This window comes from Symphalangus syndactylus, chromosome 19, assembly GCF_028878055.3.
Source record: "Symphalangus syndactylus isolate Jambi chromosome 19, NHGRI_mSymSyn1-v2.1_pri, whole genome shotgun sequence".
Lineage (NCBI taxonomy): Eukaryota > Metazoa > Chordata > Mammalia > Primates > Hylobatidae > Symphalangus > Symphalangus syndactylus.
The window spans coordinates 84,309,710-84,335,734 of NC_072434.2; the positions used below are offsets into that span (position 1 = coordinate 84,309,710).

General features: G+C 39.8%; 1 protein-coding gene across 4 annotated transcripts in view; it reads left to right on the top strand.

Moving 5' to 3' along the window:
- CHRM3 (cholinergic receptor muscarinic 3) overlaps positions 1 to 25,364 on the top strand; it is a 530,923-nt gene extending 505,559 nt beyond the window's left edge. For all 4 annotated transcript variants that reach the window (XM_063614021.1, XM_055233475.1, XM_055233474.2 and 1 more), the window contains one exon: positions 17,320 to 25,364. In XM_063614021.1, coding sequence (XP_063470091.1) covers positions 17,339 to 19,111 — 1,773 coding nt within the window. In that variant the 5' untranslated portion in view covers positions 17,320 to 17,338 and the 3' untranslated portion in view covers positions 19,112 to 25,364. The remainder of the gene's footprint in view (positions 1 to 17,319) is intronic.
- The last annotated feature ends 661 nt before the right edge of the window (positions 25,365 to 26,025 follow it).

A 26,025-nucleotide genomic window follows, 5' to 3' on the forward strand; every position in this document is an offset into this window, starting at 1 on the left:
GAGGTCAGGAGTTTGAGACCAGCCTGACCAACATGGAGAAACCCCGTCTCTACTAAAAATATAAAACTAGCTAGGCCTGGTGGGGCATGCCTGTAATTTCAGCTACTTGGGAGGCTGAGGCAGGAGAATCACTTGAACCTGGGAGGCCGAGGTTGCGGTGAGGCTGTGGGAGGTGAGGTTGTGGAGAGGAGGCAGAGGTTGTGGTGAGCTGAGATCATGCCATTGCACTCCAGCCTGGGCAACAAGGGTAAGACTCCATCTCAGAAAAAAAAAAGAAAAATGGAGAGTGTGTTTGAGTTTTAGAGTTTGGCATGCACAGTCCATTTCCTAGTACTGCTACTTAACTAATCAAATGTTCCTCAAGGAAGTTTCGTCTTAACCCCTCTGAGCATCAGTGTCCTTATACATACAATATTGAGAATAATGTCTGAATTACTGAATTATTATAGGGATTTAATCTAATGAATATATATGCCATATATTGAGGGACGCACAGTAGGCACTCAAAATATGGTGGGCAGTACCAATTATTATAGGGTCGCTTATACTTTGGGTCATATTGTGCATCCTGAAATATCACAATTCAGCAACATTCATAGCACTGTACATGGTGCAGTGCAACTTCAAATATTAACACAATAAGACATGTTGAATCTTCCACTAGCATCATAAAGATTTTTAAATCATTTGAATCTGGGAGTTGGCAATTGCAAAAAAGAATTCCTTTGGAGAAGCTTGGCCATTCCTTTGCAACATAGTAATTCTATAAAGTGTTTGATGCATGTTATCATCAGTAAGATCCAGTTGATAATATTTGCCACAGATAGGGACTTCATCACATCTCAGCCACTGAATTATGTACCCTTCATATAAGATCCCAGGAAAGGGAAAGACAAGGCTTGCAGGCTGAAGTCATCTGCACTGGTGACCTAGGTGTAAGCAGACAGTTTGCAGTCAGGTGTATATGGTTCTAAATTGTCTACCTACTGCCTGTATATCAATACGTGCCCCTTTCTTGTCCTCAGGGAGCCTAGAGGTGGGTGGGGAAAGATGACACATCTGAACTTCTCAGGGCAAGGGACCTTCTATGCTGAGATCCTCATGCACACCCCAGGCAGCCAGAGTTCTATTGCCCAGAGGAGGTGCAATTTAATGGGGTTTTCTAAAAACAATTCCAGGCACCTAACCTCAGCATTCAACCTGCACTTAGTTTTTGTTTTTATTAATAAATTTCAGTATAATTTCTTTTTTTCCCTCTGAATAAATCTTTCCATTTGCATTGCTTTCGCGTGCCAACTGAAAAATGACGAGGTTCGTGAGTTTGGAAAGGAGAGCTGTATTTCCCATAAAGAGTTGCACCTTGAGGGTGGCCATTCTGACAGGCTAAGAAGCATAACTTCCTGTCAGAAGCAGAAACAGACACAAAGGGAACAGGAATTTTGCTGAGTAGAGTGGCCTAATATACATATTTAATAAGCTATAGGAAGCATCATTAATATTTAGGAAGGGAGAAATGTACGCATGCACAATTGGGCTTCATGCCCCTTCCTGGGTCCCATGTACAAAAAATGGCAGCATTAGCATGACCTGAAGGTGGAGTTTCCAGCCCTCTGACATCAAAAGGTGAAGCAGAGGACACGAAAACCCTCACTGCACATTCTCCACAGGGTGGCCAGAGCCACTCCATGGTAAATGGTCTCTTATCAGGCAAAGAAGGAAGGGGTAGCGTCAGGGGGTTGGGTGATATCAGAGTGGAGTTTGAAAGGGCTGGTTTCTGTTCAGCCTTAAGGGAAGAAAACTTCACCCTAGTTATTGAGGGCGGGGGTATAGCAAGGTGTGTCTGATCTATCCCATCACAGCTGAGAACTCAGTGTTCAAGGTCACCCTAGGGTCCCTTTGGCCAAGAGATGGTCCGTTCAGTCAAGTGAGAGGCTTAGAATTTTATTAGCTTACACACACTTTTGGTATTTAGTTTTTTCAATCATATTCCTCTCATGTTTTAGAATAAGGATTCACCCTGTTTTGTTTGACTGGTTCAACTTTATTCCTTTGGTCCGTTGTTTTTAATCCCATAGAGCCAGAATTAATAGTGATATGAGCTTTAGTTTCCATTTGGTTTCAGGAAATTCAAAACAAGAGATCATTGTTTTCTAATATTTAATTATATAGGCTGTGCCAAAGTAGACATTTTATTATTATTTTATTTTGATTCTTGCAGTTTCTGTACTTGTTTCATTTTCACAGATAGGTGGTACTTTCATTGAAATAATCATCTTTTATTCTTGTGTATCAAGTTTAAAGAATTTAATTTACATTTTATGATTTAATCAAAATCTGAACATGACCTTGGAGTTTATTGTTTTAATAAAATTGTTTCTTAAGCTCCTGATCCATCTTAAACTTCATTGCAATCCTTGCATATTTATTAATTATTTGATTTTATACAGTTTTATGATGTGGGACAGATGGTTGATGACTAGCTCCTTTGACACTGGTAAAATGAGATATGCAGCTTTAATTTTTTATTAAAATTGTAATAGATCTAGTGGGGAAAAATGAATCTATAAATTAGCTATTTTTTTTTCAGAGTATCTTAGATTTGTATTGGCCTCACTGATGCTGAGCTCTGCAACCTTGCACTTAAAGAGTCTTCAGCAAACACAGTGTCTCATGCACCTTCCTGTCCTGGAAATCCTATTTTAGCCAATGACATAATGTGCCAACATCTGAATCCTGGACACTGTCTCTTTATGTTTTGGGGTTATTTTTAAAGTGTGTGTGACATATAGATTTATTTTCACTGAATAGGAAAGATGTCTACAATATATTGTTTAATGAAAATAAAAAGCAAGCTAGAGCACGTAATACACATTGGAGGGTTGGGAGTAAAATCTTGGGTCAGACGGCTTTGGTTTAAGTCTTAACTCTGGCTTCCTAGGAGCTGTGTGGCACCGGCCCAGTCTCAGAACCTCTCTGTGTCTTCATTTTCTCATCTGGTGACTAAATAATAGACTCTTAATTCACAGGATCCTGGTGAGGATTAAATGAATTAATATGTGTACACACAGCAAGCAGTGCCTGGCACATAGTGAGTGTTTAAAAATATGTGTATGTCATTTTGCAAAAGAACACATTTGGGAAGAACATACCATTCATTTAACAAATATTTACTTAGTAAACTGCTACCAGTGATTACCCCTAGGTCATGGGAATGAGAGAGGCAAGGGCAAGAGGACTGAGTTTCTGCTTTATAAGCTTAGGTATTGTTTTAAAATTTTGCTTGTTCATGGAAGATCTGCTTACTAGGGCAGAGATTAGGAAACAGACCTGAGAGCTAGCCTGTGTGTGTGGCATCCTGCGTCTGCATTTACAGTTAGCCGTGTCACTTGGGACAAGTCTTCAACTCCTTGGTGCATCCATTTCTTCACACTTAAAGTGGAAATCATAACAGTCCCCACCTCGTATGGCTATTGTGTGGATGAAATGAGTCACTACTTGCATTTCACTTAGAAAAGCACAGGGTTCCTTGAAGGACAGAAGTGATTGGCAGCTGTAGCAGTAGCAGAGGAAAGGGTAGGGTCAAAATCTGCAATGCCCTGAGGTTCTCATGATGTTTGTCTTTGAAATCATAAAAAAAAAAAAAAAGAATTTAGAAAACATGTCCCCGAAAAAAACAATAGAAATCAAAATAAAATTGTAGGGTTTTTTTCTCATTTCCATAATTTCCTATTCATCTCACAATAGTTTTTAATCCCTTAGCCATGTATAAAATTCTTTGCTCAGTATCTTACCCAGTTTTTCCTATTGGTGAGGTTTTTCCACTTTGTATCTTATCTCTTTCTTCACCTCCTCCACTTCTCCTTCTTCTTCAGTAGAATTCACTTTGTTCTTAAGGATCTTGTGCTCTCATCTTGTTGAAAGTAATCACAATGACTGTCTTTTTCTGGCCAGATTTGCTTTTCTAATAAAAACTGATGATTAATAAAGCCATAGGCATCAAATATGGATCCACTAAACATTTTATCTACTAAGGAACCACTTTATTTTCATCACAGTTGGAGATTCTCAGACAGATTTGGAAACTCAATAAAGGAAGGAAAAGGAAAAAAGCTTTTGATACTGTCTTCAAGGGATTAACAACCGAATAATAAAATAAAAGCGTATATACTCAACAAGGGATTTTCCAAATATTTAAGCAGGGAATGGCACAGGCGCAAGTGGATGCCTTGTGGTGGCCGCCTTGCTGGCATGCCCCAGGGACCTCAGCCGTGAGTGTGTGCAGGAAGCAGGAGAGAAGATTCCCATTTAGTTTATTTATTTATTTATTTTTATTTTTTGAGATGGAATCTCACTCTGTCATTCAGGCTGGAGTGCAGTAGCACCATCTCAGCTCACTGCAACCTCTGCCTCCCAGGTTCAAGCAATTCTCGTGCCTCAGCCTCCCAAGTAGCTGGCATTACAGGCGTGCGCCACCACACCTGGCTAATTTTTGTATTTTTAGTAGAGACGGGGTTTCACCATGTTGTCCAGGCTGGTCTCGAACTCATGTGCTCAAGTGATCAGCTCACCTTGACCTCCCAAAGTGCTGGTATTACAGGCATGAGCCACTGCGCCCGGCTGAGAAGCCTTCCATTTATAAAGCTTAACCCACCAACAACTGTATCAGAGGCTTTACCTACCATTTCATTGAATCACTTAACCATACAGTATTACTAGTCTTAATTTTCTGGTGTTGCACAGAGGATCCCAGAGCTTTAATAACTAACCTGAAGTCTCACCGCTCATAAGTGAGGAGCCAGGACACAAATTTGGGCTGTCTAACACCTTGCAAGACCCTCTGGTGCCTTCAGTATATGGCAAGCATTCACTGCCTGGAAGATAAATTCAAGGGCAGCAAAGAACAATTACAAAACAATTTCTGTATTGCGTGATGCTCCTTTTCCTCAGAACAATCTAGCTGGATTGTGTCCATGACCAGACGGACATTTGAAAGATGATGTGTCTACGGAGAACTCACTTCTTTTTCTCTGCAGCAGTAGAGGTTGAAGCAGTTGCATGATAACTGCCTAGGTGTATAGGGATGCCCCTCTCTCCTGGCTGTACCTCCTTGAACGATGTCTTGAAAGATGGATTCCACTGAATTCTTTCGTTTCTTGAGTGCATCCCTCCCGAATGCCACTGAGAGAGTTTGTGAGAAAGCTCGAATTTGTTTCTCAGCCTTCCTTCCGGCTGCGTCTGCAGCCCCCAGTCCTCTGCTCTCCATCCTTCCAAGTTACTGCTCATCGGACACAACCTCCGTTCCTGCTGTCTTACCTTTTCTCAGATTTTGCTTTCTTGAGCCCTTCTGTTACTGGTTCTCCCATCCAAAGTGTAACTATTACAAATTGTTCTACCCTATAGACACATACATGCATAGGTTTATTACAGCACTGTTCACAACAGCAAAGACATGGAATCAACCTAAATGCCCATCATCAATAGACTGGATTTTTTTTTAAATGTAGTACACATACACTGTGGAATACTATGCAGCCATAAAAAATGAGATTATGTCCTTTGCAGCAACATGGATGAAGCTGGAAGCCATTATCCTAAGCAAAGTAACACAAGAACAGAAAACCAAACACTGCATGTTCTCACTTATAAGTGGGAGCTGAACACTGAGTACACATAGACACAAAGAAAGGAACAACATATACCAGGGCCTTATATGAGTGTGGAGGGTGGGAGGAGGGAGAGGATTGAAAATCTCCTATTGGGTACTATGCTTATTACATGAGTGACAAAATAATCTGTAAACCAAACCCCCACGACACACAATTTACCTATATAACAAACCTGCCCATGTACCCCTGAACCTCAAAGTTAAAAAGCAACGACAAGAAAATGTAACTATTCATCTCAATTAAAACAGAGTAGAGGCAATGGTTCTAGGTCTGCTCTGGGAAAGACATTATGCTAACTCTCAAGGCACAACCTTGAGTAGGTGAAGATGAAAGTGTCCCTCCAGGGGTCTGTGCCGTCCTGGGAGAGACACAGTGAAGTGCTCTGTGAGGTGACAGGAATATGTGCAGAGTGCATCGGGGACATAGGCTCTTCCCTCTGTTTGGAATGCCGTGTCCTCTCTTGACTGCATGGCAGCTTGGAGTCTTATTCCTCAAGACCCACAAAATGTCCTTATCTTTGCTACCACCACATCAACTCAAGCAAAGCTAATCATCTATACTGCTCCTTCCACTGCAATTATTTTATTTAGTTGATGGCATTGCCAACAAGTGGTTTTCCAGAACAAGAACCACATCCCCAGTCTGAGCCTTGCAGGAAGTACTCAAACACATTTACCGTGTGAAATAATGATTGAAGAGTTGAACACATGGATATGAGATTCCTTTTTTGCTGGGTAGGTGAAGAATGTGATTTCCAGAGAAGTGGGACCTGATTCTTGAAGAGATTTGGAGTTTGCCTCATTAATTAGTATGAGGACATTTTCCAGGTTTTCCTGAAAAACACAATGCTACATTTTTCTGGGTCTGTATGATCTCCCTTTATAGCAGAGTTTCTCAGCTTCGGCACTACCAACATCTTAGCTGCCTTAATTCTTTGTGGGGAGCTGTCCTGTGCATTGTAGGATGTTTATCAGCATTGATAGCGTCTACCTGCTTTATGTCAGTAGCACACTCTCCCCAGGTTGTGACAAGAAAAGTGGCTCCAGACATTGCCAGATATCCCCTAGGGCAGAGCCACCCTGGGTTGAAAACCACTGCTTTATACTCAACAAATGTTAGCTCTTGTTAGGAATGAAAAAGACCTTGCTATAAAGTCAACCAGCCATAGAAAATTATTGAATTGATTTTACCATTTTTGAGAAACTGCTGTGGGCCAGTCAGGCTATACTGGGTGCTTTATGCAGATTCTATTTAATCCTCAAGTATTATAATCCTCATTTTGTAGATGAGGATGTAGGATCAGAGTGCCTAGCCAATGTGCCCACGTGGCAGAATCGGGTATATTTCCTGGCCATAGCATGCTATGGCAGGTTGTTAGCTGTTTAATGCATGCCTCCCACATTGCTTCTACTCTCTTTGCAAATATACAGTTCTATCTACATGTATGAGTTGGGGCGTGCAAATAGGCTGAAGTTTGAAGGGAAATCAGATGTGTGGAACATGTCCAGATGTAAAAATAAATACTCGGATAAATACGGACCTGAAAAAAAAAAGTGATCACAAGTCTAACTTAATCATGAAAGCATAAATATTAAGGCAAAGGAATTTTCTTCACCAGGTGTCCTTTCAGTACATAAACTGACGTATTAGAAATATTTAGTCCAAATGACTGTTTTCACTAGATTTTTCATCAGAACAACTTCCACAGTTATATTAGATCGGCTGGTATTTTAAAAGCATTGTTCTTTATCCTCCACTATAAAGGCACAGTATTAAAAACACATAATAATAAATACATCTTTAAAATGTTGAAGAATAATCAGTAAATCTGTTTGCAGTGGAACAGAATACAGCTGCACTCTTTCCCTGTTTCTCTCAGAAAAGAATAACTTCAGCAACAAGGAGTCTGCCCTTTCTGGGTGAAGGGGTCATAATAATATTTAACAAGAACCTCTCCCGTGCGCTTTTCACTTCGTGCCTTTTCTTTAGATATCCTAATGACAAGAGGTTTTAGATTTGAGAGTGCTAATGCAAGGCAACATCAGTCGAATCTAGGTGTTTGTTTTTGAGGAAAAACTGTTATTTCAGCAGCTACTGCTACACATAAGAGGTCCTGATGCAAATCCTTTTCCAAGCATCCTGCGTTTTTGTTGTCAAGGTCCATATTTATGAGATCAAGTAAAAACTCATGAAAAGTGTCAACCAAGGGAGGAGGCAGCATGATAAATCAACTTTCTAAAAAAACAAATTATTCTTTTTAAATAGAATTTTATTCCGGTTTTGGCGTCCAGCGATGTTTTGCTCACAATAAGAGCCATGATCCATATTAGGTAACATCTTTCCCCCTTGCAGCTTCAAATGAATACCAAGAGCCAGGTTCACAAGTTGGATTCTCTTTAAAGACACGTTTGATTGCAAAGCTTTGTTGACTCTGTTTGATATCCTCCGCGAACTGCATGACTGAGCTAAGCTGAAGTTCCTGGTCACCAGCATGGGGAACGGGCAGCTGCTTCAGCGCCTGCTGGCAGAGAGGTCGTTCTCCGAGTCTGCTTTGCCACCTACTGGCTTGATGTGGTATTTCCATTCACCAGATAGTTTTAAAAGTCATTTTAGCCGTTGAATGCTATAGTGAATTATGACAGAAAACAGAGACACTCTAAGCAAAGAAGGCAGTCAGAGACCCAAAACAAGCCCTGAAAAATGACGCAGACTGGATTACAAATAGGGAAGAAGCACTAAATAGTTGGTCTGAGAAAAAACGCACGGCTGTATGTTGCAAAGATATTTTGGGTTTTTCCCATATCATTACTTAAAAAAAATAATAATTATTATAGAGGTAGAATTAATTTAGACTTCTAGAAAAATTTACACGTTTTTAATCAGTTCAGCGGGTTTAAAAATCGAGAGCCCGCAAACATTTTTCCCAAGTAGGTACTGCCTGTTTGGCTCAGAGGTCATGAAATGACTTTGTCTCCTTGGAATTCATTATAACCAGAAGCCTCACATGTATATTGACCTTGTCCGTTTCTGTAAGCAATCTCACATGTATTTCACACTGGATATTTACACATTTTTAAATTTTTTAAATTTACCTATATATTTCACAGACTTATAATCCCAGAAAAGTTATTTTTTGCCGTAACTGGGGGGAAGAAGGCAAATTTCCTAGAACTAACCTTCAATTTCTCCTAAACTCAGTACTGTCAAACTTTTTTGGTTTTTTTCACATTTTTTGTTTCACCCTCTTCTTTTAAATATTAATAAAAGGTGTCAAAATATCCACTGCAGTGGCTTTTCAACATTATTCAACACAAAATACATTGTATGTACATCATGACTATAGACATAATTTTATACCTGTGTGTATGTCGAGCAAAAATTTAGTGAAGTGATATTGATTGTCATTATGTGGTATGTATTCTGATACATCCTATTCAATTTGCTGTAATTTTTTTCTTTTTTAATTCTCATATTGGCCCACTAATTGGCTCTTGCATTTTGAACTCAGTGTGTTTGTGTGTGTGTGTGTGTGTGTGTACACGCACACATATATATCTATTGAATTTAGTGTGTGTATATATACATAAATACATACATATATACATATATAAACATATACATACACACATATATACATATATACACACATGTATACACATGTATGTATATGTATATGTATATACATACGTATATGTGTGTGTATATACACACACACATATATACACGCACACACACATATATATACACACACACCAAGTTCAAAATACAACAGCCAATTAGTGGACCAATTAGTGTGTGTGTGTGTGTAGTGTGTGTGTATATATATATGGTGTGTATATACATAGTAAGTTCAACATGCAGTGTATTTATACACTAACTATATATACATTGTATATAAGTATACTAAGTACATAGTATATATATACTATATAAGTACACTAAGTATATCATATATATACACTAAGTATATATACATATACACAGATGTAACTACCCCACAAAGGCACTGATGGTACCCACGGGCAGGATATTGCTCAGTTTTCCACTTCTTGCCTGAGCTCTGGTGCCTGGAACACTTCTGTAACCATTCCCCAAATGTTCCACCCCAATCTGGCAGGGAGGGAGCCTGCTCTGACCCCAGAGAGGAGCCAGGCACCTGCCCCTGCTCTGCACCTACCTGACCATGCCCTGAGCCCTCATGCAGGCTACATTCTTAGAACTCTTGCCTGGGATTACTTATAAAATGTGAAGGTCGCTGGGCTGACAAGAATCTCTGTTCCCACCACCTGTTTATTCCTGAGCATTAAAAGGAAAGACTTCTCATAGGTCCCTCACCAATATCATTCAATGCAATGAGTGTAGACTATGAACTCCCTTGACTCAAAATATCCTAACACTACGGAATAGCTGTTGAGTCAAGATGAGGAAGGAATATTAAACATAGGAATGATACCTTCCACTCAGAAAATCACCATAAACTGAGGGCTCTTAGCCCAGGATTATCACTGCTTCATTTGGGTCTGACCTACAGCCCTGATTCTCAGGAAGTTACATATTACCTATGAAATAATAGATATACCTGAAGTAAAACACTTGGCGACTCTCATTTCTAATAAGTACCTTTAGATATATTTTTTTTGAAGTCCTTATGACCTGCTGATCACTTTCTCCTACTGTCATCCTGTGTACCGATAGGACCTCCATTGCTGAGCCTCCAGAGAACAGTCCTTTTAACGAGGCTGTGGCTCCGAAGCCTGGGAGAAGGTCATAGAAAATGTCTGAAAGAAGGTGGGAGGGATCTTGTTCCCTGGCCCTGTAGGGACATTGTCTTCCTTGATAAAGCTGGGTACAGCCTTGATATGAATAGACTGGGGAGCACCAGGAATGCACCTCACCTGGGCTGTCGAGAAAAGACAGTGTGCTCGGAAGAGGCATGGCAGGTGCTGAATATTCCCTTGGAGGAACGAAGGCAAGAAAGGCCCCTACAGCAATGAGGGGAGAAAATCCACAACCCAAGTAGAACTAGGATTTCTTATGTGTGAGACAATACATTGCTCATTTACATGTAAACTGTGTATAATATTTTTAATCCATCGTATTCAGGCGAGCAAGATCAGTAGTTGCATTTTTTTATAACTTGCCTTGAAGCTGCCTGTTGTGGCCCCATTCTGCATAGCAAATCACCACAAACTTAGCAGCTTACAACAAGCTTCCCTGTTCAGAGTCTCAACACTGAAATCAAGGTGTTCGCCCAGCTGAGTTTATGTCTTAGGCAAGACTAAGAAAGAATTCATTACCACAGGCATTCAGGTCATCGGTGCTTCTGCCATGGTGACCCAGTGACCTCTGAGCAGCTGCCACCTCTGGGCACCAGACAGAAGGGCATGAGACACGCATCTTCTTTGAGTCTGATCAATACTATCAGATGCAATCTCTTTTTTCTCCAACCTTCTCCACATTTAAAAGCAACAGCAGAGTGGAGGGCAAGATTCCAAGCCCTCCTTGGCGACCATCACCAATATCTTCCCCCTTTTAACTCTCTTCTTCACTTCCTTCTGGCTTTGGAAACTTTGGGATTTTTTTTTCTCATTTGGGACATTACAGATTTAGCTGAAGTCTTCTCTGTCCAGCACCCTCAATCCTAATTATCTTCCTCCTCCAAAATACCACTGCTAATATATGATTTGCATGTATAGCTTTCTATCCTTTTATGACAATTTTAATTATATTAATATACTAAAGGTGGTATATGTCTATATGTCTATATACCACCTTTAGTATATAGGCATGTGCAGTCTTTAGTATACTATTGCTGTGTTTTATTGTAAACTAAATTTATTCGTGTTGTATTTATCATCCCACAACTTGCCTTTCTTACTTAACAAAGTATTTTTAGATGCTTCTAAGTTAATATATATCTAGTTGATTGCCTTTATCTGCTGCAAAGTATTCCCTTTTATGAATGACTTTATTTTTGAATTCATTTCAAAACAAATGAATGGTCTTATAGATTTTCCTCATTTTTGTCATAAAAATGAATGCTTCAGTTAATAGCCTTGTGCATGTCTCCTTGTGTACATATGAATGCAATAATTGCTAGAGGGTAGATACCTAGCAGTTGGATTGCTAGTTCATGGTGTATATACCTTTTCAGTTTTAATTAATATCTCCAAATCACCTTTTTGTAGTACTTATATCAATTTATTCACTCTGGATGTGGCGAGGGGAGATTTTTCTTATTTTCCCAGTGTGTAGGTCGGTTCACCATGCATTGATGCTCAGAAGACCAAGTGTTTGCAGTTTAAAGGCCCTTATCTTTAAATCCCTTCTCTCTACCAGAGTATTTAAAATCTACTTTAAAAAGCAAAAAATGAGGAAACACAGGTTTCTTTCTCCCTGTGTTTCTACAGTAACAACACAACCCTGAGAACATGAAAAGTTAGCATTGGGAGAAGGGAGGCAAGATCCCCGTTAATACTTCAAAGTATTAGCCTACAATGCCGCAATGCTTCTTATCTTCTCCATAATCCACAGATCAGGTGATAGTATTCTAGTTTTATAGATGAAGAAAGGTCGTCTCAAAGTAGTCAAGTGATTTGGTAAGTTTATACATCTGCTGGGCCAACCCAGAACTCAGACCCGAATAAGCAAAACTCCAAAGACCACAGCTTTTCAACTCTGCTCTGTTGCTTTCTAATGAAAAAAATTAATGATGATGAGAACATCATATTTATGAATAGAGTGGTATTAATGTATCTCATCACATCAGAACCCCAAGTGAGTACCCATGACTTCCTAAAGGTTTCTCTCTTCATAGCTACAAGTCACAATGGGTTTTAGTAGTGTGCTTTGCTCAGAATTTCTGCTTCCCATTCAAAAGGCTCTATTTTCCTCAAAGTTATATTCATATACCACATTCCCTTCTTTCTCGTTGCTTTAATATCTGAGGTTCTTAGAAGGAAACCCAAGGGTTGCATTAGGACTGCCATGGTTATTGACTATTAACTCATTAACTTATTAACTCTTGTCCTTTGGATGTTGTATCACATGGGTAAGCAAATGCCTACAAGTCATTTCCCTCTAATGGTTCTTGTCTACCTTTAAAATTTTTGCTTATCTCATACTGCATCTCTATTGCATGACAGAAAGGGACTAGAACATTTTTAAATAAGGAAAAGCACATCTCTGAGAATTTCAGAAAGGTATTAGATATTGAATGAATGTCAAAGTGTAAGAAGAATGATGGCCAATGGTAGATATGACAAAGAATACAGGTCAAAGATAAACAGATATTTAATTAACCCAATATAGAGAGCTAAACTCACCTGTAGCTAACTTTCCTCAATTCTGGCTTCTTTCATTTTCTGTATTCAAACAAAGCATAATTGGACTAGAATGCTGTTCATTTTGGGGGGCTCTTCAGATTCACAGGATTAAATGAACTAAAAGAAAACAATTGACCTTAGGCTAATTTTGAAAATTTTTACTTATATTCTTCAATAATATAGGTCAACTGAGCAAATTAAATTGCTGTTGAATGTATACAAACATAATGTGATTATCCACAGAGAGTAATTTGATATTGCCTAAATAACTTTGTGCTTTTTAAAATATTTTATTTGTATTCCATCTCTTGCCTAGGGGTGAGTTTATGAAATGCAGAGGCTGTGGACTCCCTGAATTCCACAGCACTGATCACCATAATCTAAAGCTAGCAGTGGTTAAATGACCTTGTGGTGATATTGACAAACACAGAACACCTTTTAGTTGCAGGTGACAGAAAGTATCTCAGGTAGCCCAGGCAACAAAGGAAAGGCAAGGTCAAGGAGGTGGTGTTCACCTCAGGAGTGGCTAAAATTCAGGTTTCAAAGAGCATCATCATCCTGCTGTCCCTGTTTCCCATACTCCCTCCCATCTCTCTCCTTCCTCCATGCCTTTCCTCTATGTTTGCTTGCTCTAGGTTTCCCATGTAGTGGCAGATAGGGTGATCGGCACCTGGTAATTCCAAATATAAGAGAATTACTGTCTCATTCCAACATCCACATCAAATCCCCAAATCAACCCTCCTGCGTGCGTCTTCTTCATGTTCATTGTTGTGGTAGAGGAGCCAGGACCATCTGATTGATGCCTATCCCAAACTACATACTGTGGGTAACAGGCTGTTTCCAAAAAGACAGCTGAAAGAAAGACAAATAATAGATACCCACTGAATGGCTTTAACCAGCAAAGATGAAAGGAGAGAGAAGTATCATCAACACAAATATGAATATAGCATCGGGATGATTGGGCATTACATTTATTTATAATAAAACCAGCATGGCATAAGTCCTAAAAATGGGGCCACAGGCCATGATTGCCTCCCATGGGACATGAAAGCAGAGACCTAGATAGTAGAAAGGAGGAAAGGTAGCTACTATGTTCAGGAATCTCAGGAGTGAAGGAGAGTTCAGAAAGAGAAAGGCCCTTCAGAGTACATGAGAAATAAACACAGGCCCGGTGCTGGAAAACAAAACTGGATGAATAAAGATGATAATCTAAAGAGGACCAAATGCCATTTATCAGCATTTGGGGCCGAAAGCATTTAAGAGGCACCCCAGACTCCCCAGTAGACCAACAGTAATGGTAGTTATTAACCTCAGAGACAGGGTGTTGACCTGATTAAAGACACATCTGTCCTTGTGAATATACATAGTCACAGGCGCAATGGAGAGGTAACAAGGCAAACACCTTTAGAACTGCTGTAAACTGGGATCTGGATGAAGGGAGAGCAGCAGACAGATCTTGTGTACATGCATCTTGGAAGAAACGCTGAATATAATTGCGGGCTACAAACAGTGTGTAACACTTCCTAAACCCAGACATCACTCAGTGAGGGAGAATGAGAGTTAAGTGTAAGTTGACACCTAATAAAACCCAAATACTAAAAAAAAGTAAAAGAGGATAGTCTGATAAATTTCCTATAATTAAAAATTAGTGCAATGTCGGATATTTCAGCTATGGGAAAATAATGTTAGATTATACAGAATATTTTATATTATTCCTCTCTGTAATTGAGTTTTATATTAGAATATTTAGACTATTTCAAATTTTTTATTATTTCAAAGAGCATTAAAGTGAACATGTGTACACGTATTTATATATGCATATGTGAGTGTATTTATGTCTAACATTATAGGTATTATGTGTATACGTAGAGTCAGACAGCTCCTGAGATCATGGATTTTGGCATTTTTGACAAACTGCAAAATTGTCTTTCAAATGACCACTTTATACTGCAACCCCAAGACCATGAAAATTGATTATTTTTGTCGTACTACTGTGATTGCTGAATGTATCAAATCATTTGCATCTTTGCCATTGTTTCAGGTGATAAAGAGTACCTCATTATTTTTAAATGCACATCAATTCCACCTTAAGGAGGCGTATGACGATTTTTAACCAGCTAGGAGGCGCTAGCTGTATAGGACACCTGGAAGGAGCTGGTGGAGAGGCAACATAGCCTCACAGTTACATATGGAGGCTGTGGGTTCAGATTATCTGGATGGAACTCTTTAGGTCTTCCCACACATCACCTTGTTAGCTCAATTCCTTGCACAGATTATTTAAATGTGTCTTCCTTTCTGTAAAATGAGGTTATTTAAGGATTAAATGAGGCATGGTAGCTCACGCCTATAATCCCAGCACTTTGGGAGGCCAAGATGAGCAGATAACTAGAGGCCAGGGGTTTGAGACTAGCCTGGTCAACATGGTGAAACCCCATCTCTACTAAAAATACAAAAATTAGCCAGGCAAGGTGACACATGTCTGTAATCACAGCTACTCTGGAGGCTGAAGCATGAGAATCACTTGAACCTGGGAGGCAGAGGCTGCAGTGAGCCAAGATCACACCACTGCACTCCAGTCTGGGCGAGACTCTGTCTCAAAAAATATAATAAATAAATAAAATAATGCACACAATGCATTTGCACAACACGTACCACATAGTAAATGTCCAATAAATAATTTCTACTAACATTTATTATTGCACTAAATTTAGCTCTGAGCATCCTGGCAGCCAAAGCAAAGAGAGCTCATTGTTCAATAAAAAGAATAAGAAAATAATCACAGATACTCATACAGCATTTACTGTATCAGCCCCTGTTCTAAATACTTTATATATGTTAAAACATTTTGATGAGAAACGAAGCTTCTTTGGTCACTTACTGAATTCTGGAAAGAATTTATCAACAATTGATTCTATTATACAGAAAATTATCATTCCCATTTTTCAATGAGAAAACTTGGACTTAAAGAAGTTAAATATCTAAGATCTCACCTCCAGTAAGTGGTCAAACAGATTTGAACCTAGGCCTTTTGACCCTATAGTCTTCCTGCTATGCCAGAAAGCCTTTCCAGAAGGCTCTGTGTGAATCTGACTACTGCTTTGAGAGACACTGAGAAAACTCTGACATTCAGTACCTTAAGGCTTGATTTAGGACTCTTGCAATGCACTTGCATATATATGTTTATCTGTAAGAGTTTATTGTTGAAGATTTTTTTTTAACCAAGAGCATAAGTGTAGTAGCAGGGTACACAATAGATTTTTGCTGGGCTGATCAAACTTGGAACTCATAGAACGACACTGACCGAGGAATGATTTGCTTATCTAGTGTATGGTGGCTGGTGGTGTGTGAATTCCTGAGCCAGTGGTGTCCCAGAAGTACAGCCCTGGAGGCTCTGAGAGAATAGTACAGGACACAACCAAGGCCAACAGTGACACCAAGGGGGTCTTACTGGTGGCACCTTCATTGTAATGGTTCTTAGTTGTTCACATACTCTAGCAACAAGTGTGTGAAAGCACTAGTTGCAGTTTTGCAGTTTTTATATGCAAATGTGTGTGGGCGTGTCCATTTGTTCACATATGTGCGACATGCTAAAATACGTTTTCATGCTCGGATCTAAAATATCTAAATACTAGAAATATTTAAAGCTGGTTTGGTCCATTCAAAACATTCTGCTAAAAGTGCATCTGCATGTTATCAAGTAGAAGATAGCTTTCCAGGAGATAGTCATGTTACCAGTCCTTACAAGGAACTGATATCTTACTTTTTTTATCCTGTCTCAAAGAGATAATATAGTATGAATTGATTTACGTTGGTTTTATCCCTTCTCTAAGTTGGCATTGCACATTTTAGTGAGGCTTAAATGGCTGGTATCACCTTAAAGTTGCATATTTCTGAAGCCTGAGATGGGTAAATGCCCAGATAAATAAAATGCAAATCAAGTCATCAATTTAGCATGAAGATAAAGCTGCTTGGATACTTGTAATAGAAATGTCTGATATTTTTTGCCTTTACAAAATAAGAGAAGTAAGGGTGATTTTGTCTAGTAACAGAATTACATGGAATATATTTAGAAATGAGGAAAATGTGGGAAAAAAGCACAGTGTCCAGTGCATGCCACCAATTATATAATACTATCTCAAACAAATCCATGTCTCTCTGCCCTAGACTCCACTCATTTAAAATAAGAGAATGAACCTGATAATGTTTGGCTTCATAGAGATTCAGCATCCTGTAATAGGCCTTCCATGTCTTTTAACGTATGTAATGCAAAGAACAAACAAATAAAGGCAGAAATTTTTCTAACTCTGTCTTTTCTCTCTTTCCCCCAGACTATGTCAGAGAGTCACAATGTCCTTGCACAATAACAGTACAACCTCGCCTTTGTTTCCAAACATCAGCTCTTCCTGGATACACAGCCCCTCTGATGCAGGGCTGCCCCCAGGAACCGTCACTCATTTCGGCAGCTACAATGTTTCTCGAGGAGCTGGGAATTTCTCCTCTCCAAACGGTACCACTGATGACCCTCTGGGAGGTCACACCGTCTGGCAAGTGGTCTTCATCGCTTTCTTAACGGGCATCCTGGCCTTGGTGACCATCATCGGCAACATCCTGGTAATTGTGTCATTTAAGGTCAACAAGCAGCTGAAGACAGTCAACAACTACTTCCTCTTAAGCCTGGCCTGTGCCGATCTGATTATCGGGGTCATTTCAATGAATCTGTTTACGACCTACATCATCATGAATCGATGGGCCTTAGGGAACTTGGCCTGTGACCTCTGGCTTGCCATTGACTATGTAGCCAGCAATGCCTCTGTTATGAATCTTCTGGTCATCAGCTTTGACAGATACTTTTCCATCACGAGGCCGCTCACGTACCGAGCCAAACGAACAACAAAGAGAGCTGGTGTGATGATCGGTCTGGCTTGGGTCATCTCCTTTGTCCTTTGGGCTCCTGCCATCTTGTTCTGGCAATATTTTGTTGGAAAGAGAACCGTCCCTCCGGGAGAGTGCTTCATTCAGTTCCTCAGTGAGCCCACCATTACTTTTGGCACAGCCATCGCTGCTTTTTATATGCCTGTCACTATTATGACTATTTTATACTGGAGGATCTATAAGGAAACTGAAAAGCGTACCAAAGAGCTTGCTGGGCTGCAAGCCTCTGGGACAGAGGCAGAGACAGAAAACTTTGTCCACCCCACGGGCAGTTCTCGAAGCTGCAGCAGTTACGAACTTCAACAGCAAAGCATGAAACGCTCCAACAGGAGAAAGTATGGCCGCTGCCACTTCTGGTTCACAACCAAGAGCTGGAAACCCAGCTCCGAGCAGATGGACCAAGACCACAGCAGCAGTGACAGTTGGAACAACAATGATGCTGCTGCCTCCCTGGAGAACTCTGCCTCCTCCGACGAGGAGGACATTGGCTCCGAGACGAGAGCCATCTACTCCATCGTGCTCAAGCTTCCGGGTCACAGCACCATCCTCAACTCCACCAAGTTACCCTCATCGGACAACCTGCAGGTGCCTGAGGAGGAGCTGGGGATGGTGGACTTGGAGAGGAAAGCCAGCAAGCTGCAGGCCCAGAAGAGCGTGGACGATGGAGGCAGTTTTCCAAAAAGCTTCTCCAAGCTTCCCATCCAGCTAGAGTCAGCCGTGGACACAGCCAAGACTTCTGACGTCAACTCCTCAGTGGGTAAGACCACGGCCACTCTACCTCTGTCCTTCAAGGAAGCCACTCTGGCCAAGAGGTTTGCTCTGAAGACCAGAAGTCAGATCACTAAGCGGAAAAGGATGTCCCTCGTCAAGGAGAAGAAAGCAGCCCAGACCCTCAGTGCGATCTTGCTTGCCTTCATCATCACTTGGACCCCATACAACATCATGGTTCTGGTGAACACCTTTTGTGACAGCTGCATACCCAAAACCTTTTGGAATCTGGGCTACTGGCTGTGCTACATCAACAGCACCGTGAACCCCGTGTGCTATGCTCTGTGCAACAAAACATTCAGAACCACTTTCAAGATGCTGCTGCTGTGCCAGTGTGACAAAAAAAAGAGGCGCAAGCAGCAGTACCAGCAGAGACAGTCGGTCATTTTTCACAAGCGCGCACCCGAGCAGGCCTTGTAGAATGAGGTTTTATCAATAGCAGTGACAAAACGCACACATCAACCCACAGACCTTAGGAGGAGGAAGGCAAGGGTGGGGTGACTTCTGGTGATGATAAAAATGGTTTTATCACCCAGATGTGAAAGAAGCTGCCTGTTTACTGATCCATTGAATAAACCCATTTTAATAGAAAAAGTCAATACCAATTCAGCAAAAAAAAAAACATACTACTGAATATAAAGAAATTTATTCTGAAATAGACTTTACATGTTTTTTTCTTAAAGAGGAGAAAAATATTGCTTTACGGCAATTATATACCCAAATTGATTTGCCTGGGTCCTTTAATTCCCATTAGCTTTGGAATCTCAGATGAGCGTAGCTGACCCAGTTCCCACATTCTTCCCAAGGATCCCAAAAGTGGGAATCCAGACCCCAAGTGGAACACTGCAGGCTAACGAATCTGTGGTTCCAAAATTATTTCATACGTTGCAAAGCTGAATCTTCTTGTCCCAATAGAGCTTCCTGTCTTTTCTTTGGTGTGTTGTTAAACTCTATTTGTGGACTTGATTCTTGATTCTTGCAAAGTACTGTTTTGTGCAGTTCAAGTTTCGTACAAATAAAAATACCTAAGTATATATATATGTGTGAGTTCTGCACGCACACACATAGTGTATATAATATCATGGGAAACACTGAACTGGCAAATTATTCCTGCAATATACGCTTTCAGTACTTTGGTAACTGAAGTTCTCTAGGATCCTAATGCAACATTAACGTGAAATAAGCCCAGTTTAATGTTTTTGAAACCAGGGCTGTTTTCCACAGAGAGCAGCCAGGCCTTCCCAGCAGGTCTGTGCAGAGCGGACAGGCTCGTGAGTCAGCTGAACACCGTGGCTTCGCCAGACTTGGTGTTAAGCAATCTCCTTTGTTGATGTCTCAACAGAGCTAAATCGGGGCCCCTCTGAGCTCAAAGAATGAACCACTTCCACACGTTTGAATTTAATCATCTAAATCTGAATGTTTCAAAACAAAATTTCTGCTATCTAAACTGCTTGAAACTCAACAATAGTGTCACGTTTGAATGTCATACACAGCAATATATATATATGTGTGTATATATATATATGGCAAAGCAAAAAAAAAAAAAAAAACATGGTAAGACAGAATGAAGGAGAACATTGTGTTTGATTCTTGCTGAATGGCGCCTTCTAAAGGAAAACAGGGCTTGCACCTTTGTTACTCAGCTGTGGCCAGTGCTTTCTGGTGTCATTGTGTAAGCTTCACCCAGGAATAGGTGAGGTTTAGGAAGTTACATGTCCTCTGAAGAAAGAATTCCACTCTGAAAAGTAATGCTTCAAATTGATTTCCTTACCTTTTGGGGAAAAAAAAAAATTGTTTTTTTGCATTCTCCCTTGAATTGACCAAAATGTTAACTGTTTCATCTGGGGAGGGGATGGGGTGCTGCCATCATTGTCGTTGTTGTTGCTGCTCTAGCTGTCGGGGTTTCTTTTCCTGTTGCCGGGGCTGTTTGGGGAGAGGGAGGGGAGGGAGGTGGGAGGGCCTCGGAGATATCTTCCCTTTGTACAGGGCATTCGTGTTGTGAACCCAGAGCTGGGTAGAAGCTGCTTTTGTATTCAGTGTGAGGTGGTGTTTACAGATGACTTTGACAACAGTGGAAGTGTACTCAGTGGTGTCTGTGTATCTGAACTATTTAATTTCGTGTTATGTTTATATGCAGAAATATTTATGGATACTACACCAAGTGTTTATTTAATGTTGATAAATATTACTCTTCAGTCGTCAGCCATGGTGTCCTTTGAAAGTGATTCTTTCAAGTCGACTTGAGCAATGAATAGAGTATATTGAGCTTTCCTGTGGCTAAGAAGAAGAAACATGTCATCCTGTTGGCATCAGCAAGCACCTAACTCTTTCTAGGTAATAAAAAGTCAACTGTCACTTCAACATAAATGTTTAAAACCACTCTTTAGTTAAATCCGATGGGAACTGAACAAAGCTCCACCACTGTGTCTGAAATCATTTTAAACAGGGAAAAAAAAAACAATCAGCATAATTGTAAGAATGATTTTTTTGGGCCCACATTCAACCAAAGAACAAGAAAAAAACAGACGATTTTCTAATATATACACAGCAAACTACAGAATGTCATACTATCCACCTGTGAAACATCTAGTAAGCAATTGCATCTATATTTTATTTCTCAAGTCGGCCTGGCACTAATAAATATGTGAAAGCTTATTCAAGTGTCCCAGTACTTCGGCACTTCCCATCCTTTTGGAAACTCCTATCTTGCCTCCCTCCCAAAAGGGCTGTTTCTTTTATTTAAAAAAAAAAAAAAAATGGAATTAAATTTGAGAAAAGGAGAAACCCTGAAATGTAGCAGAACTTTGAGAGTCACTTACAATCTCCTTAAATATTATTATCTCCTTATCCTTGTCCTTTTGTGATGCTAGTAATGGCAGAAAAGGAACAAATCCAAGACTCTAGGTCTCCCTTTTTTGTTTTACTGATTTTATTATAGAATTGTTTTTAAGCCTCTTACGGATGAAAGCTGCATTTAAATACTATCTACTGACTTTATAGTAGACATGGCCATTTATAGAACGGTCTGTCCATTTCTTGGGTCATTTTCAGAGAAAGAAAACAAGCAAAATAGGTTCTTTTGAATATGAAGAATTTAAAAGTATAATTGAAGATGTAGTGAGTATTTATAATTGGACCTTAGTTACATATGCATTTCTCAAAGGGCTTGTCATTACAGGAGATATTCAGCACTTACATAAGATCAAAATGTCTTCATCCCAAACTGGGAATCGAATTATTTCATGCCATATGCATGAGGTTTGCAGAGATTTCAAGATTAGCCACTTTGATTGAAAGAAGAAAATGATCAAACCTAAAATAAACTACACATGGAGAATCTCTCTCTCTCTCTCTCTCTCTCTCTCTGCCTCTCTCTCTCTTTCTCCCTCTTCTTCCTTCTCTCTCTCTCACAAGCACACACACACACACACACACATTCTCCATTCTCCAGGCATTACCAGATGGTTAGGAGAAGTGAGTTCTCTCTGGCCCCCTAGTTCCCTCGGCTCTGCTCTCCTTTGCCCATCATCTCCCTGTGGCCTCTATGCTAGTCCTCCCTATTCCCCTAATCACCCTTTGCCTCTTAAGCCCAGCCTTGACTCTCTACATTTTTTCATTTCTCTTTACCCTTTAGTGTACAATAGTTGTAGACTCTGATGGAATGAAAACAGACAAGAAGCCTAAGAGTTAGATGCTGCTGTGGCTAAAGATCTAGAAGGCCTATCGATTTTCTCTGTCAGGCTTCCTGTGTTACCCATGGGCAGGGTTCATTGCTCTGCAGAGCGCTGGGAGCCCCTTCATGTATCGAGAGAGAAGCTGGAGCACAGAGCTCTGCTGCAAAGTTGACTGTTTCAGCTCTGACTCAGGGAGGAAAGAAGGATGCCAAGGCTCTGTCACAGTGGAGAAGTCTAATACCAGAGTGACACAGAGAAGGATTCCAGGGATCAGCCAGGGTGTCCTGTACTTATCTGAGTAGAGATGATTCAAGGATGGGGACATATTCCAGGAAATTGCACAATCTTCCCCTGACAGCTTCAGAGGACAAGTGAAAATAGTGCAGTAAAGTCAAAGAAGCAATGAATTTAGGATGAGGAACCTGAAGTTCCCGGCCCAGTTTGGTCACTGCTTAGTTACCTGTCCTTAGGCATGTTTGTCACTTAACCTAAACTTTCTGGGTTTTCTCCTCATTGCTCAAACTAAACAACAACACCGAAGCTTCTCTAATTTGCCTTCTAATGGCAAATCGGTCAAAACTGAGGTCAGCAACTACCATGATGAAAGTAAAATGGTATATTGGGTGAATGCTGGAAGATTTCAGATTTTATATTCTGTAAAGGTATTTACTTACTATATTTCAACACCACAAAATCTTGAAATTTGGAAGGTAACCAAGGAAGCTTTGCTATTTGTTTGTAAACCCAGAGTAGTATGGTTTCAAATACCACTCCAATCCAGCACCTGAGGTTGGGCAACCTCACAAAATAGAGTTTCTGGGTAGCAAGTGTTTGCTTTGGTTTTACAATAGCATTTCTCATAATAGAACTGAAATTGTATAGATTACAACACTCCAAAGTTATTTTTTTAACCTAAACAACCCTACTTCTAGCACCTCCTCTGAAAGAATATTTTGCTCTGATGCTACGTGCAACAAACTTATTTAAACAGTATCAACTCCAGCCTTTAATAGGTTCAAGGACAATTTTACTACTTCCTTTCTACACACTAAAGTTACACTCTCTTCTCCTGTTTTGATGACTCTAAATATTCAGCCTCTCCCAGCATTAATGTTGTGTGAGTCAACATTGCACACCTAAGAGAAAGGTTTCTAGAAAGGTAACCCAGTGTTCTTTAGAACTGGAGAATTCCATTTTCTTTTTTTGGCTTTAGTGTTAATGTCTGGGAAGGGAGGCTCATGATAAGATAATAAAAATGAGTAAAGAAGATCTAGTTCATAAAATGACTATACTCCACATGAGTTTGTAACTGCTTTTGTTGTATGGCTCAGAAATGAGCAAGTGTTAGTATTATTAGGCACGCATCACGTTCACAGCTTCACGCAGAGATGGGTAGTGCATTTGGATATATGGAAGTTATCCAAATGCGTTGCTAGAACACCAGGCCTATGTTTGTTCTGGTAGAACCACAGAGACTCACACAAAGTTCTGACCCTACCACTCTGGTCTGGGCTGAGACCACCCCCAAAAAATCATCTAGAGAACCAAAGGGGCTCATGTCTCAGTTGCATTCTATGTAAAAGATAAAGGGGCCATACTCTCCACTGCAAAGAAGCATTAGTAAAACTTCCCACACCCAAATTATAATCCGGCAATCCGACCTTAAACTAAAAAGGTTATCCCCAGAATATAAAGCTTACTATTGTTCTTTCTTGGAGTCCAAAATGCTTAGCAGTCCTGCAGTTCACATACAAAACTCAAAACTATTTTTATCCTGTATTCTGTGAGTTCGTTGATGATAGTAATTGGGTCTTATTCATCACTCTGTATCCTGTGGCTCACACAGAATCTGGCAAATTGCATATATTCAATAAATGTTGAATATCAAATAACCTCCTTATTAATATAACAAATATTATCAAAATTCTGTGCACATCAATGTCCCATGCTGCTACTGTAGTCAGGAGTTATTTGGCTGGGAAATGGAAAATGGTCACAAATATGATGGTTATCTAATAAAATATCACTGAGCAATAAGGAGAAATATTTTAAATAGATTTGAAATTGTGAACAAATAATTTAGTGTCCAAAAAGGAAAAAGAAAATTAACTCTCTCTTTTATCCCTAGAACTCAGAAACTTTACTGGATTGGTCATCAAAGAGAAACTTTTTATTGTATAAAAGAGTAGAATTCATGGAAGGGATAATTCTTTTGAAACAGGCTTCTCGGTTACTTGCCTTAGTAAAAGAAGTATCTAGAGGGCCTGGAGAGTTCATAAACATAGTTTTCTGTACAAGTGAAGATCTGTAGTTTGGCTTAAAAATCCTTGCATGTAGTTTTGCTTGGTGTGGAAAGTTATTAGGAGACAATCGTGTATCCTGTTCTGCAAGCAATCAAACACATGATCTCCCTTCTATCCATTCCTCATCCAGTACATGGGCATTTCCAGCCTCCTACATGTAACACTTCAAACTTCCTCTGGGTGTCTGCTTAGAGCTATGCGATGGCCACAGTTTGGGCAAGGCCCTTCTTTCTTTTAAATATAGGAACTGTTACCAAGTTTGGTGCAGGCTTGAGAAATAATTACATAAAACTGGGCTTCCACGATGGTGAATCAGCATGCTGATTTCTCTTGGCAGGAAGCTCTCAGGGAAATGTCTGTGAATCATTTAAAGATGCTCTCCGGTGGATAGAGAAACCGCAGTCCAAAAACAGATGGGTGTATATTTGCTTTGTAAGCAAAGGGCATGTATCATACTCGCATCTAAAACAGTGTCCACATCTTTGCCAAAGGCACTGAATTTTACCTTTTTTTATTACCTCGTGGCCAGCACTTCCTCAGTAGGCATTTCAGGTGTGTCACAAACCATGTTCATTTTTAATCTTGAAAAAGTCAATCGTCTGTAGTCTGTACTATAAAATGATGCCTGCAACTTTGTGGTGAATATTATCCCCAAGTTAACAGTGAAATAAGTAAATAAAACTATTATTGAACAAACAGTGTGGTTTGCTTTTATTTAATCCAGGGCCTATAATACAGCTGCAGCTTTTTATTTTATAGAAGGGTAGAATTCATTGAAAGGATAATGATGAACGGACTGCTATTTGCCTTGACTTATCTTTCTTTTTCACGTGCAAAAGAACTTTCTTTAACAGCCATCATCATACCATCATAATCCAAATACTTCCTGACCATGTGTTTACAGGAGTATAAGCAAGTGTAAACTATAGCTACACATACAGTCTTTACTCCAAAAGTGCATGTGAAGAAAAATATTTGTCTGTAGACACATAATACGGAAGGGGAATTTTCCCTTTTTTAAGGAATAATTATCTTTTTTTTCTTTTCAGGTGTATTTTTGTTTCTTTTAGACCCCACAGAAAATAGTTTCCCACTGGAGAAAAAAAAAACAAGCTTCATATTTTATTACACTGACTTTAAAATTGCTGGAAGTGAAGGTACAAACTGAAGTTACTCTGGGCAAGAAACGACATTTTTTGAATGGCATGCGTGGCCACTTCATGATTATTTTACTGTTTCATAAGCTGTCCCATAGAAACCAACTATTGCCTCTTTGGTCTTTAGTGCAAGAAAGAACAAGAAGGAATGCAAGAGAGATAGAGAGAGAGACAGAGCTATAAATACAGCTACATATGGA